The sequence below is a fragment of the Rhagoletis pomonella genome, unplaced genomic scaffold, assembly GCF_013731165.1.
Source record: "Rhagoletis pomonella isolate Grant_MI unplaced genomic scaffold, Rhpom_1.0 Rhpom_scaffold_00015, whole genome shotgun sequence".
NCBI lineage: Eukaryota > Metazoa > Arthropoda > Insecta > Diptera > Tephritidae > Rhagoletis > Rhagoletis pomonella.
Genome location: NW_023458569.1, coordinates 1,946,459 through 1,961,372, shown reverse-complemented (window position 1 = coordinate 1,961,372; position 14,914 = coordinate 1,946,459). Strand labels below are relative to the sequence as shown.

The 14,914-nt window shown below is 33.4% G+C and overlaps 1 protein-coding gene across 1 annotated transcript; it reads right to left on the bottom strand.

Moving 5' to 3' along the window:
* Positions 1-8,432: 8,432 nt before the first annotated feature.
* Positions 8,433-9,432, bottom strand: LOC118749334. Its single transcript, XM_036484130.1, has 4 exons — positions 9,358-9,432; positions 8,947-9,072; positions 8,515-8,884; positions 8,433-8,443 (listed from the first exon to the last, which is right to left on the bottom strand). The coding sequence occupies exons 1-4, from the start codon at positions 9,430-9,432 to the stop codon at positions 8,433-8,435; spliced, it is 582 nt and encodes a 193-aa protein (XP_036340023.1).
* Positions 9,433-14,914: the final 5,482 nt, after the last annotated feature.

Here is a 14,914-nt window from a genome sequence, read left to right as displayed (position 1 = left end):
ACTTAGTAGCAAGTAACGCTGCAGGCACTACTACAGAAGCGCTTAAGGTATTAAAATTGAATGCAAATCAGTAGATAGTGAGGCGAAAAGTTGCCAAATTGATCAAAATGGATCATAAAAGAAGAAAAAAGCAAATTTGATCAAAATACATGTGCGAGTGGGGCAGCGTTTTGCTGCATCGCGCGAAAACCGGACCGTTGCCTATTGGGATATGTTAGGCCTTACATAACGCAATAAAAAACACATTTTTAAGATTTAATTGAGGCTTATGTGGTCTGACAAGACTAAATTAATAGCTTTTAAGCAGATGGCCGGGCATGGTATTGGAACAAAGGCCCAAATTAAGCCTAAGCGCATCATGTAAGGCAAACTGTGAATCACAGTGGTCGGTCAATATTAGTTTGGGGTTGTATTTCAAAAATGTTGTTGATCCGTTTGTACGTATTATGCGTAAGGAACAGCATCTGTTCATATTTCAACAAAATTTGCAAGATGTAGTCGAAAAAATTAGAGTTTCTGCTGAAAAAGCAACCAAAACACACTGCACATGTTCGCAAAGACTGGAACAAAAGCAGAAATTTGCTAATTTGAAATGACCTCCACAATCCGAGGACATGAATCTCATCGAGAATTTGCGAAATCAACTAAAAGCGCATCTTACTAAGTATCCAAGTCCGTCCAATGGAGTACGTGAGCTGTGAAAGCAAACCAAGGATATATGGGAGGCTATACCTCCAGAATTTTTACAGACATGCACATTAGGTATGCCAAATTGCAACCAGAAACTAAATAAAGCAAAACCATACCGAACATTGTGTTAATAATTCTTTTTTTTTGTGAAAATTGTCAAAAAGTTATTAAAAAATACATGAGTGCAAAACTGTAACATATGCCTTAATTTACATTTTTGTCTGCTGGTTTCTTTAATGTTGTTGAATTGACTTCAAATCGTTATGACAGAGGAAGCAAAGATGTACCAATAAAAATACAGAACAACAGTATGAATGTCGTTAGAACTTGGAAAGATAGCGACAGCTGAAAGAAAAGGTGTTACTCCATGTTACAGTTTTGCTCGTCACTGTACGTATAGGATGTTCAGTATTTGATTTTGAACTTGAGACCTTTAAAATATACACATAAATACACATATGTAGAATGTTTAAAATTGCAAAAATTTTCAAACTACAAATACATTTCCTACTAATAATAAACATTACTTTATTTTAAACATTTTATGTGTAAAAGTAAACAGGCAATGATTAATTTTATTACACGGTGTGCAAATTTGCATACATTAAAAGAGGATACTGGTTACCTCTCTCAATATGCGCAAATACACAAACAGTTTTTAGAGTGTATTTAAAGTCTTTTCAGTAAAATTCATAAAAGTTTCCTTAAATAAATAAAATTTAGTTTTTTAAACTACATTGAAATCTTCTTTCTTTTTAAATTAACAAATGAAAATATGTGATATGAAAGAGATTACTACAGAAAGAGTATAATTTACTTTACATATATCGTCGTTTAAAGTACAAAACCGCGTATCGTCATTCTGCAAAACCGCGTAACTGACATTTGCTGCCAAAAATTGGATTTGCTCACACAAGCTCTTGGCTCAATCCTTATCCATTCGTACTGAAATATACTAGCCAGAAATGCGATTGCTTTATAAAAAAGAGAACCATTTTGAAATATAAGTGTTTTTACTCTCTAGAAAATAATTTATGCAACGTCACATACGCGGTTTTGTATTATCTTGATACGCGGTTTTGCATTTTGTTGATACGCGGTTTTGTACTTTAAACGACGATATGTAAATTAAGATCTTGCTTAAAGCATCCTTTTAAGCTAACTAAAGCAATTGCGCTTATACCTATTTTGGTGAGATCTCTTCATATGTTCATTGCTTCGTTCACAAAAAATAAAATGCTTTAATTTCACGCTTAAGTAGCGATTCTTTATACGTTTAGAAAACGTAATGCTTTCTACCATCTTTAATGAAAATCGATTTTTGAACGAAAAAAACTTTATAGGAAATATAAAATTTTGGCCTATTTAAAAAAAGTATCCACATTTATACTGACCGGAAAAAATAAGTATCCCGCAAAAATTCGTCCAAAAATGTATCCAATTGGATCTATTTAGATCCAAACGGCATCCCTGGCCGTGACGTCAAAATATACCAGAATGAGAGAGCAAGACGAACTCTACAAGAAAAAGAGGAACCATCGAACAAAAGGCATTGTTGCCAAGTTTTGAATTTGAAAAAGCACCAAATTTTTGTTGGTGTATTTTATGGGCTTTATATGAATACATAATTTTATTGTAAGGATGCCGATTCAAATTAATAAAAATCAATGTTGCTTGCACCACGGTCAATTTCTTCTGGCATAATTGAAGGTGCTGCACATATTTCGTTGTAACTTATGATTATCACTGAGCCATGATTTTGTTTAAATTTTTGTAAAATTGCTTACCACACTTACGATTGCTATAAATTTAGCTTCCATTTTTTTAAGATTTTCTAATTTCATGTCTTCAAACTAAAAACAAAAGCACCAAAAACATACCAAGCACAAAACTCAAAAATTTTCGCGTTTTGAATACCCACTAAATTTGGTGAGAAAAGCAGAAGTTGGCAACAGTGAATGTAAAGAAAAGTATTTTATGACGTCACCGATTGGGTGGATGCTGTCAAAACGACGAAGAGAGGGTTAGCGGTCCGCGAATGGCGCGACCTTTATTTTCTGGATCGTTTGTTGCGGTTTTCTTCTTCTCTTTTTCTGAATATGTTTTTCGTTTTTGTAGTTGTTTATGGATTTGTTTGTACAAATTTTAACTAAAGTTTTGTTTCTCTGTTCACTGTGTATACTTTTACTGTTTCATATTTGTTTACACTTTAAAGTTATTTTATGTTTGCTTCTGGTGTTTGTTTTTATGTATGTACACTTGTTAGTGACCAAGTCTAAAGTTCACTCCATTTAGGTTTTTGTTTGTAATCACTTTTGTGTTTTGTACTAAATGTTCACTTCTGAATTGTCTTCGCTTGTAGTTTTGTTTTGTGTCATTAGGGTGATCCTTCATCACAATCGGGCGATTGTACAGTCGTTATTTCTGCTTACGAATAAACAATTTTCAACCTTACAACTTTATTTTTTATACTCATTTTCGGTTTCAACGGCCGAAAAAAACAAGGAATACATATAGGTACATCTCAACTTTGCATGAAAAATGAAATTTCAATTCCCAGGGATGGTAGCAAGAAAATGGTCAGTTGAAGTTATTTTTGTGTCATATTCGTTTACAGCGACCCAATACAAGACCAAGAGACTACAATAAGAGGAAACAAAAACCAGGCGTCATACCAGAATCAAACTTCGCAAATCATATTTCCGAAAATAAATGTACACCAATGAAAATTAAAAAGGCGTCCAAACTCCCCCACGTACAGTATAAAGGACGGCGTTTGAGCATATTGGAAAACATGGAGATATACAAGCAGAAGACATTTCAAGGGAGAATTATAAACGAACAAACAAACACCGTATCGGATGTAATATTCGAACCACTCAAGATGCTGTACGAAAAATATGAGAAGGCCCCTGAAAAAAACGCCAACGCGAAGATACATACCTACGCCGCAGAGACCAAGAAAATGAAAATAACGGATTTCTATCTGCCGGCACAAGCAAGCAACCTAATACCTGCTAAATAACGGAACATAAACCGACGCAATCACGAAAACCAAGAAAATAAAAATAACGGATTCCTAGCCGTCGGCGAATACAAGCAACCTAGAAGCACCTTCCTGTGAGATAATGAAACAAAAGAGGTCGCACTTAGATGGGGATGCATGACCTAATGACAGTTAAAAGAGATAGTAACACGAATACATAAAAAGCAGAAGGAAACACGAACTATTCAGAGCGAAAAATGACACTGAAGATGGAACAACGCTGAAATCGGTTTGTCTCCAAACCAAATTTGACAAGGGATGACGGAAAATCGTTCCACAATACATCATAAATCTATTGCTTGAAATATGATACTCAGTAAAATATCGCAATATGGGCATAAAGCGAAAGGGTTTTTATACTAAATTAATATGTTCGTGCTTTTAAGAGTTGCCACCTATTAAAAAATATATAGCTATGAAAGGTAAGTAATGTATTAAGGACATTCGATATTGGTATCAAACGACAGCTAGTTAAATGGCCTTTGTATAAATGTATGCGAATTTTCGAGAGTTGTCATCTAGTTAACAACTCTTAACTAGCTTTTGATTGATAGCAGTATCGAATGCCCTTAAAACATTACTTACCATTCATAATTATAAAAGTGTTTAATAAGTACCAACTCTATTAAAAACACCAATATATTAATTTAATCGCAAACCCATATTGTGATATTTTACTATCATATTTTAGACAATGCATTTTCTATTAGGCGAGCCCCTTTAAAAAAAACAACAAATCACGTCTATAGGCGAATACCTTTAATTTGACACCGCATTTTGTAACTCGAGAGAACGGTGTAAATCTGATGTTCTGCACGAAAGACAAAATGTGTAACAGGTGGCAACCCTTTTCAGAGGTTTAGAGGTTCTTCCTTGCAGATCTATAGACCAAGCCCGTTTATATGGCAAATTATATAATTTTTTTAAAATGCGCGAACGGTGTAAGTCTTATGATTTTTTAAGCAGGTGGCAACCCTATTCAAAATAATGAAACCTTCTTGCACATCTAGAGGCCCAGCCCTCTAATTTGAAACCCAATTTTTTTCTAATACAACGAACGGTGCCGGTTTTATAATTTAAAAAAGGGGGCAACCCTTTTCCAAAAAAGTCATACCGTGCTGTAAAGTTAGAGGTCAAGCCGTTTAGTTTGGAACCTCAGTTTTGAAAATCGAATGATCTGTGCAAATCTGATGCCGCTAACAAAAGATGCATTCATGTATTGTATTTATACATAGCAAATATGTACATATTTATATTTGATATAACACTGGTATTTGTGTTAGGGAGTTATTAAAATCCAGATAGGAGCTTTAAAACTATTAAATTCGAGTATACTCAATTCTGGAATACTTGATTTATAACATTGACTTTTATTTTTGCCAAAAAAAATAATAGGCAACAATTACCGATTATTTTCTGATCAAAGAAGTAAAAGGCAAATTTTAACGTTTTTTTGCCTTAAAAAGATAAAAAGCATTTAAAGTATTATTTGCTCAAAATGATAAAAGTCAGATTTTTAAGTCATGGAGGAATGGCAATCTACAATGTGAGATGGGTTAATGCAGCGTTGCGCAGAGAGAGCTTTTACTGTGCTCGCGCCTATACAAAATATATAGAAAGCTTAAAAGAGCTTTGCCCGCGGGCAAGGCAGTGCCTATCAGTGGTTTAATGGTACCTTTGAAAAAGCTACACCCAGAAAAAAGTTTAGTTATAATTACCAAGATTTGGTTATAGTTACCAAGTGGCATAGTTCGATATGGCGAAATAAATATCTAGTTCACGAAAGTCTGCAATTTACTTGAGACTTCTAGTTGGGGCAAATACATATTTGTTAATAATTACAAAACGACTACCTTGATTGGACAATATTGTCAGTTCAATAAAATCATTTTTGAGCAAATATAAACAATGCTTTGGTTTATACTAGTTTTCAATTAATTTTGAACTTGCTGTAGACTTGAATCAGCTAACCGTTTATTATTGGAAAAAAAGTTTCAGTTTGACACAAATAAAAATTTTTTCGATGGTTGTTGTGTTTACTTTCTTCTTTTATTTGCATATATTAAGGGCTGGTTTCTCCAACTCAACTCAACTTAGTTAAGCCAATTTTCTTGACTAAGTCAAGAATAAGCTGTCTAAAACGTAGCCTAACTTTTGACTTAAGTCCAAAAAATTGCTAAACTAAATTAAGTGGAGTTTTTAATCAGCCATAAATTGGGAACCATACACTCAGGGAAAAAAACAAGCTAAATTTAAGTCAAACGGGTTTAAAATAAGCCGAAAACGTCATGAAAGTCTGCTAAGCTTGAAAATGCTGAAATAAAGAATATATTCTTAATTTTAGAACGATGTTTTTTAGATTACTTCGTTCTAATTTTGAGAATAAAAATCTTATTTTAAGAGTTTTGCACTTTTGAAATAAGCTTATAAAAACTTATTTTAAGCACAACTCATGATTGATTTTAGAATGTCTAATCTTATTTTAAGAATGTTAAGCCTCATTTTAAGAATATTTATTCTTGATTTCTCACTTTTCGAAATTCGAAATTCGAAAGCATTTGTCCCCCCAAACCAAAATTGCAAAACAAAAGTATTTTCGATGCATTGCATTTTTATTCAAAAATTCTTAAGAAGAGGAAAATTCACATATGTATGTAGATGTAATTCTTATTAAATATGTTTCAGTCTGATGAAGGCTTTGCCATTATTTATATAATATACATGTAAAGGTGGGCTGGTAAAGTTACAAATATTTATAATATGTACATTTTCTGTTTCTTCACTTAGTCTAGAATCAATTTCATATGACTGAAAATGGTTATGAAAACCTTTTACATTTATTTGATAACATATAACATAAATATTTTCATTTTGATGTAAAAATGTTTTTATTTTAAAAATCTCAAGATTGTTTTTTTTTGTTTTATAAAGTGTACATTTATAAGTAAGTTCGTCAATAACTTCAACACTAGTAATATCTATATCTAATACAGAAATTATTCTAGAAAAATAATCTAATTGCCCTAAATCAACAATTTTCGATGACTTAAAACTAAAAACTGGTTCAAAAGAGTTCTCATGGTCTAACAAAAAACTTGAAAATTTAATTCCGGATTTGATTGCTAACGATCGAGGAGGATTTACTCTAGAAGTAATATTATTCAAATAAATTTTTGCCTCCTTATGCTTAGCCTCAAAACGCATACTCCATATATATTTCAATGGACCACATTTTTTTATCGCCGTAGCGTAATGAACAAGAAAACGGTGTTTTGGCTTAAGTGGCGTTTGATGTGTTTTAACTAAATTTTGAAAATTATTTAATTCATCGTATCGATATGATGGCTTAAACAAAAAGTCGACGATTTCCAATAATATTGTAAAAAGTTCCCAGTGCTTATTACCAATAGGAATAAGATCGCCTATTATTAGTGGCAGAAAATGAATGAAACATCCTATTTCGCTGGCAGTCATTTTTGAGTTAAATGTCTTTAGTCTTCCAATCGATAATTGTACGGAAATATTTCCGCTTTCTGTTTCACCGAATTGAAAAAGTGTTTTTCTGCTATTTATATCCTCTAGGGTAATGACTTGCTCACTTATTAATGCTACTAGTATATTGCACATATCGTATATTCAAACGCCTTCATATATATCGTGCATAACATCAAACGAAAAATTTTCTGTCACTTTTATCGATTAATGAATAGGACGTTGTGCATTGTGATAAAGCGTTACAATTATCAAAATTTTCTTCAACTGGATGTTGATTTTCCAAATGTATGCGAAAATACGTAAAATTAGAAAAAGTTTGGTTACATTGATTTTGTACACATTTGAGTTTTAGAAGCTTTGTAGATTTAAAGTGATCGACTTTGAAGTGACGGATTAGAAGACGTGCACCTAAAAATTTGTGTGAGCATTCAAAGCAAATATACATTTTTAACTAAGTACTTTTATTTAGTTGTTGGTGATGAAATTAAGAAGACAAGTAATATTTGAGGATTTAACGTCAAAAGGAGTATTAATTTCATAAAAAAATTGTTGTATAAAAACCTATGGCAACTGACACGTATCAGGATATTTTAAATTAAAGACTTGGAAAATTTTGAAGCACACGTCTAAGCTTTCGAGATATGAAGCAAATTTATATAAAGTCTTCTCAAAATAAACATAGAACCCTTTGATATCTTCATCAGATAGCCCTTCTACCAAAATAAAGGGCTGTACAGTCAATCCAGCTGAGTAGTATTTGCTGAGCATTTCGTCAATTTTCCGTTGGTAATTATTAATAGACGTCAGTCTCAAAGCAAAACTTTCCTCTGCATCCACCAAAGTTGCCTTTTTGTTAAGTTTTCCTGAGTGATTTCTGAATCGAGCTGGGGAAGGCAGCACTGCGTTAAGGAGTATAGTTGATATATAATCCTGAGCATCTAAAGATAAAAAATTACGATAAATATTTAAATAGTACTCGAGTGTCGATTATCTGCTATATAAATCTATTCTAAAACTGGACTATCTACTGCAGATATGACTTAGATACTTACTTTTATTGTCGGTTAATTTGGCGTTAGAAAACTGCTGCCTACAAAAATCATTGTGAATTTGTTTTTCGTAATACAGATGAAGTTTGATCATAAAATCTTCCCATTTTGAGTACATTAATTGTCCTTTTGTTGGGTACATCATATCAAAATCAATTTTGATCTAAAAATAGATTTAAATACGTACAAATTATATGTATGTAACTAAAAATGGAAGGTTTACGGTTATTGAACAATCGTTTACCAACTCCGGTGCTCTGGAATCAGATAATTTGGGCCAAGACTTTAAAAAATCAATGCTTTCCATTTCATTTAAATCCTGCTGACGTATTCCATAAGTTAATTTCCATTTGTCGCGTACTTCATTCCAATTAGAGCTATCCCTGCTCAAATACGTTTTAAACGCCAGAAGAGTTGATTTGTCAACTTCAGATACGAGGGCACTGTTAGATCGGAAATGTTCGGTAGAAGAAAGTTTATCGGAGTCATTGTTTTCAGTATCCGCGATGGTGAGTTTATGTTTTTTTGACCTTCTGTTTTTGTACTTAGCGTACAGCTTACCGCTTGGATTTTTTCGTCCATTTCTAGGTATAAAATAGTACTCCTGAGGGAAAAAGGAAAAATATTGTTGGTATATTTATTGTAGGAAATAAAGGCTTGACTAACCTCAACGGCTTTTTCATTCGGGAAAATACCAACAATTTCATTAATTAATACGGGAAAGTCGTGCGCTCGGAGAGTAACATTACTGCTGATTACTTCTTCTACTATGATGTTTATCAATTCATTCCTCTGTTCGTTGGTTAAATTTTGCTTTTGCTTGTAAAATTCGAGAATATTTTACCCCTTTGACGTTTCATTTAGAATAAAACTCAGATTTTTATTCAGCAATTTTCCACACATTGACACATTTGTTGATGAAGAGGTAAGGGAAGTGTACGTTGGGGCTTTCACAGTATTCAGCCACTCTTCCACTTTTGATGGCATTGACATTGTTTCTTCATCTATTCCAAACTATTGAAAACCATATTCAAAATTTGCCTTTATCTAAATTGTCATCAATACAAAAATTTTCACCTGCTTTTTCTTCCAAGCAAACAATTTCTCACGAAACTCCATGCGCAGCCCTAGCGGGGGAATAGCTTCCTTCATGTCTTCTTTTGCATGTACTTTAAGCTTCTATATGTCACATCTGTGGCTAAAATATACATATCTAAAATGTAAAAATGCATAGCACTTACATATCGCGAACAAAATACTTACCCTTTAAATATTCATAAACAGATTCTAAATTGAGTTCTTTCAGTAGTTGCCTCAAACTTTCGTTGTCCTGATTCTTGTCAAAATGCTCAAGTGGTTCATTTTCCAGATGCAAAGGCACAACAGCATTCGCATTTCCCATTGGTACAAAACAACTTTGCTTTTAGAAAGACTGCACAGCGTAGCTCGATCCACTTTCAATAGTTTCTTTCTCCAGAGCATTTAAACAATTTTCTTCGGGAGGCACAACTGGTTCGATAGCTACAGCCATCCAATTTCCTGGGAAACTTTCATTACTATTATGCAAAGGCGCAATAGCATTTGAATTTTCTAATGGCACAATATTAACTATTTCAAAATCTTCCATTGTACTCAGTTTAAACACTTTTCACTTTTAATATTTTATACCAAGTGCGCACTCTTAAAAGAATAGCAAAACCGAAAGAAACGCACACTGAAAGTGTTATTTTTATTTTGAAAATGCTTCGGATTAATTTAAGTGCGATAAACTTGTTTTAAGAACGAACACTCTTAAATAAAGAATTTTACTCTTAAAATATTCTAAAATCAAGAATGTCATTCTTGAATCAAGAATGCCCTTGAAAATCAGGAATTTGATTATTAAATCAAGATGCTTTTATCTAGTTTTGGGATTTTTATCTTGTTTTAACCTTACCGTTCTTATTTATATCTTGATTTAAGATTGGGAAAACTTAAATTTAAGTTTGTTTTCTTAAATTATGCAGTTCTTAAATCAAGTACGACACAGCTTGATTTTAGCCCGCAACTTTTCTCTGAGTGTAGTCACATGAACTTGAAATTCGGTATGCAGACATATGTATATGTGGGAGGTGTTTAGAGTAAAGTATATATAAATGACTTTGTAAAAGGAGGATAAATATGTATTCATCTATTATATCACTCGGATATTTAAAACTGTGTTTTTTTAAACCTCATTAATTTTTTGATTCCGCGATGCTGTTAAACGAAAAATGTTCATTCGTAATGAATAAAACTCCTTCTGAAATAAACATTCTGCCGGAAAAGTGCAGCTGTACTAAAACAGCTAAGCGAATAGGCCAGAGCGAACGCAGAAATTTTTTTCGGGAGGGGTTTTAAAATTATTATTATTATTATTTTTTTTTTATTTAATCAGTTGCACCAAATATGCGTTTCGGTGGTACAAAATGTCTATATTGTTTTCAATAAATTCGAGTTATTACATATGTATGCATGAAAAATGTGAAATATCATTTCTCTACTGCTTCGACTTAAAAGAAAATATTGTAGTCAGTATTTCTTTATTCGCAACTTCTATATTTCTGTGGATGCTAAGTAAAGCTTAACCATCTAATCTTTGTTCCCCAGTTTTACTTCGTAAATATGATTCAAGCTTAAGAAGGAGCGTTCACTGGAAATAAGTGTCACAGGAAGTGTTGGCCCTATCTGCAAGAATCGGTATACCTTTAGGTACAGTGATTGATTGCAAACATCAGGAGCGTCTAGGAATGGTGTTGGACTATGCTCCGTAGGTAAATTGAAAAAATGCCTGTAAAGAAACATAATAAGGGTATTCATCAAACCTTATAAAATTATAATTGTGTAAACTTTGGAAATCAACTGTCAAAACTTGTATGGAAACTCGTTTACACATTTCAAATAAAGTTCTACAACGGTATCACTGAATAATCTTGATAACCTGAAGACAATGTAACTCTGTCGCAAGTGTATACAAAAAGAGAGTATGGGGCGTTCATGTAACAGAGCTCTTAAATTTATAAGAATATCTGCTTGATAAAGCTATCGGTTTAGATGAATACCGCTAATATTAATTTAAATATTAGCATGGCATTTGAATTTAAATGTAGAAAATTACCTTTGACACATTTTAACACATGATAATTGAAATGTCAAATTACGTTTAGTCGAAGGCGGAAATGTAAAAGCAGCATCCGGTGCCCACGGACATTCAAGGAGCTCATAATTCTCGTTATCGCTTAGTTGACGGTGACCAAAATTTGGCGCATCATTAAGCGGAACCTGCAAGGACGTGGATAGATAAACTCGGTTGCAGAGAACTTAAAACTTGATTTGCATGACGCAGAGGGTTGAGAAATTACCGGCATATTGAAAACAATGAGGGTGTTGATTTTTTAAACTTAGGGAAGCGACCATTTTTGGGCCTTAATCAAACTACGCCTAAACGTTAATATTCATACATGCTAGTAAAATTCCAATAAGATTTTCTCTATCTCATCATTACGTCCTGAGAACTGTGGGACTCGGGTAACTTATAGCCCACTTTCACCAAGACCTGTTTTAATTTCCTTTTCCCGTAGGCATTAACTGCAGTTAAGGCGTGGTGGAAATGAACTCTTACTCTGGAATCAGCTGCACCAAGTTTCCCAGCGCCGGAGCGTATTCATTTTTCCGTACTTGACACTCGTCAGATGAATTTTCGGCTGTTTGTGAAAATTCGGTAGCCGGAGGGTCCGAAGTTTTCAATTTAAAATAGTTCGTTATTTTTACAGAATGCATTCGGTACGTAGCACTTTTTGCTCTGATGATTCAGCGACATTGAAAATACACTTTTTCTCCCAAATAGATATGTAAATTAATTCCAATTACTTCTCCCCTTTCGAAAGCTTCGAAAACCTTAAAACGCAAACCAAAATGTGCATATAGTATATATGTAGTACTTTTAGCGATTATGTAAAGTATGTATGTATATAAAGTGGTTTTACCAGAGTATCTAGACGGAGAGCTCATGCCCAAAAAACCCATCATTCTTCAGATCGATTGAAATTTTTTGTGAGCTTAGCTTGTTATCTATATATCGTCGCTCGAATAAAGAAATAGTGTAAAGGCCACATACACTATTATTCGATAATTGCACCATTGGATAGACAATCCTTTAATTTATTAGAAAAATTTTTAGTTTTCTTAAATATCTCTTTGGCTCACTAATTTATTCCCGAACAACGAAATTGTATTTGTATGGTTTGTAATGGTTTATAAAAACTTCCAATTGGTTTTTCTCAAAACTATACTTTTCATGTTACACTATTTTATTATTCCAACGACGATATATAAATGTGAATGTCTGTTTGTTTATTACCTTATTACTTTTGAGCCACGACACGGAATTGCACGAAACTTGGCAGACTTATTTGTTTTTACCCCGGGAAGGTTATAGGTATGGTCTTATTTGAAAATATGTCGTAAATTTCGCAAGGGGGCGTGGCACCGCCAATAGACCTGCAAATGTTTAATCAGCTAAAACTTCGGAACCATAAGTCGAAAGAATTTGCAATTTGGTACGAAGACATGTCTACGGGAGGCGCTTATTGTAAGGTATATATAACAAGTAAGAAAGTCTAAGTTCGGGCGGAGCCGAACATTAAATACCCGGCGCAAGTATTAAATATATGTTTTCCACCTTTCCGAAAGCTACCGTTACATGATAAGCGGGTGTATAAATATTAAGTAAACTAGCATCCTTAAATTTCGAAATATTGAAATTTCAAGCATTTCTGAAATTTACCGTTATATGAAAAGCGGGCGTAATTTTAGTCCGATTTCAATAATTTTCAACGGTTTGCTTTTATGTGGCAAGCACAATAATCATACCGAGTATGGTACAAATTGCTAGAACTGTTACCGATATACATAAATGTGATCATAAGTGGGCGGTGCCACGCCCATTTTCCAAAATTTTATCATAAGCGTATTTCCTGATAAAGAATTGTTACAACCGTCAATTTTTAATAAATTAGCTTTAATATTTACTGATTTATCGAGGATTTCGTATTTCTCGAAATTACCGTTATATGGGACGTGGGCGTGGTTATTGTCCGATTTTAAAAATTTGGTATGCTGTACCAGGGTCAACAACTGTGCCAAGTTTGGAAGAAATTGGTGCAGCGGTTTCCAAAATATACACATGTAACTATAAGTGGGCGTGGCTACGCCCATTTTTCAAAAATTTTTAATATTCTTATTTCTCGTCTAAAAGTTATTCCAAATGTCAATTTTGAGTGAATTATCTTCGCAGTTTTCGTATTTCTGAAAATTACCGTTATATGGGAGGTAGGCGTGGTTATTGTCCGATTTCGCCCATTTTCAATACCATCCGTCCCACGCCCAATAGAAGTGCATGTACGAAGTTTCGTTAAGATATCTCAATTTTTACTCGAGTTATCGTGTGCACAGACGGACGGACGGACGGACGGACAGACAGTCACCGCTTATTCGATTTCTCTTTTCATTCTGATCATTTATGTATACATTTGTCTATATCTATCTCGATTCGTTTTCCCTGTTACAAACAACCGTTATGTGAACAAAGTTATAATACCCTTGTGCACAAGTGCGCTCGGGTATAAAAGAGAGCGTGGCACATGAACTTGAAATTTGGCATGGAAACATATCGATGGTAGGTGCTTATAGTAAGGTATATATAAATGAGTTTGTAAAAGGGGGCGTAGCACATAACATGGGCGTGGAAGTTCTTATCAGTCATAACTTCAGAATCACAAATCACATGACCCCTTTAATTCCTTCTGGTATGCCTTTAGAATTTAAAAAACTTCAGTTTCCAGTTCACTTAGCTTTTGCAATGACAATAAAAAAGGATGCCTTAAAATAAAACCAACTCTTTATCGAAAACAAAATTTATAATAATTGCATTGGAAAATGCATCTATGTTAATAGATGCATTGAAGTACTAAAAACGTGCTGCGGAATAATATTAGAGTAAGAAATTAGATAGTTAAAATTTAGTTATTACAATACAACCTTGGTATTTCAACTATTATATAATTTATTAAAACTATTTTATTATAAACATATTATTACTTCTGATTTCATAGCACCCCAGCTAAACAACTATTCTATGTTATTATGCTATCACGGCTATATTAAAATTCGAGAAGAAATGAAATATAACATCGTTACATAAAATGTTTTTCATATTTATTTGTATAAAGACTTGCGGTGAAACCCGCGGGTAAAAGCTAGTATGCATATAAATTGATATCAGGAGGGCTGGCTGCTGAACAACGTACTTCATATGACTTGAAATTTGAACAGAATTTTAACTAAAGTATATAGAAAACTAGCTTTTACCCGCGGGTTTCACCCCAGCCAGAAGGAATTATAGGGGTCATGTGACTTGTGCTTACGAAGTTATAGCAAAAAATTCCAAGCCTATGTTAAGTGCTACGCCCCTTTTACAAACTCATTTATGTATAAATACCTTACTATAAGCACCTACCATAGATATGTCTGCATACCAAATGTTATGTTTATGTGACTTATGGTTCCGAAGTTATAACTGGTAAAATATTCCACGCCTTTGGGATTTGCCGCCCCC

Excerpts from the sequence above, each read along its gene's own strand:
- LOC118749334 (XM_036484130.1), bottom strand. The coding sequence starts at position 9,432 with ATGAAGGAAGCTATTCCCCCGCTAGGGCTGCGCATGGAGTTTCGTGAG. Across the intron at positions 9,073-9,357 it reads TTGCTTGGAAGAAAAAGCAG|AGGAATGAATTGATAAACAT; the intron begins GTGAAAATTTTT and ends ACCAACGAACAG. Across the intron at positions 8,885-8,946 it reads CGAATGAAAAAGCCGTTGAG|GAGTACTATTTTATACCTAG; the intron begins GTTAGTCAAGCC and ends TTTTTCCCTCAG.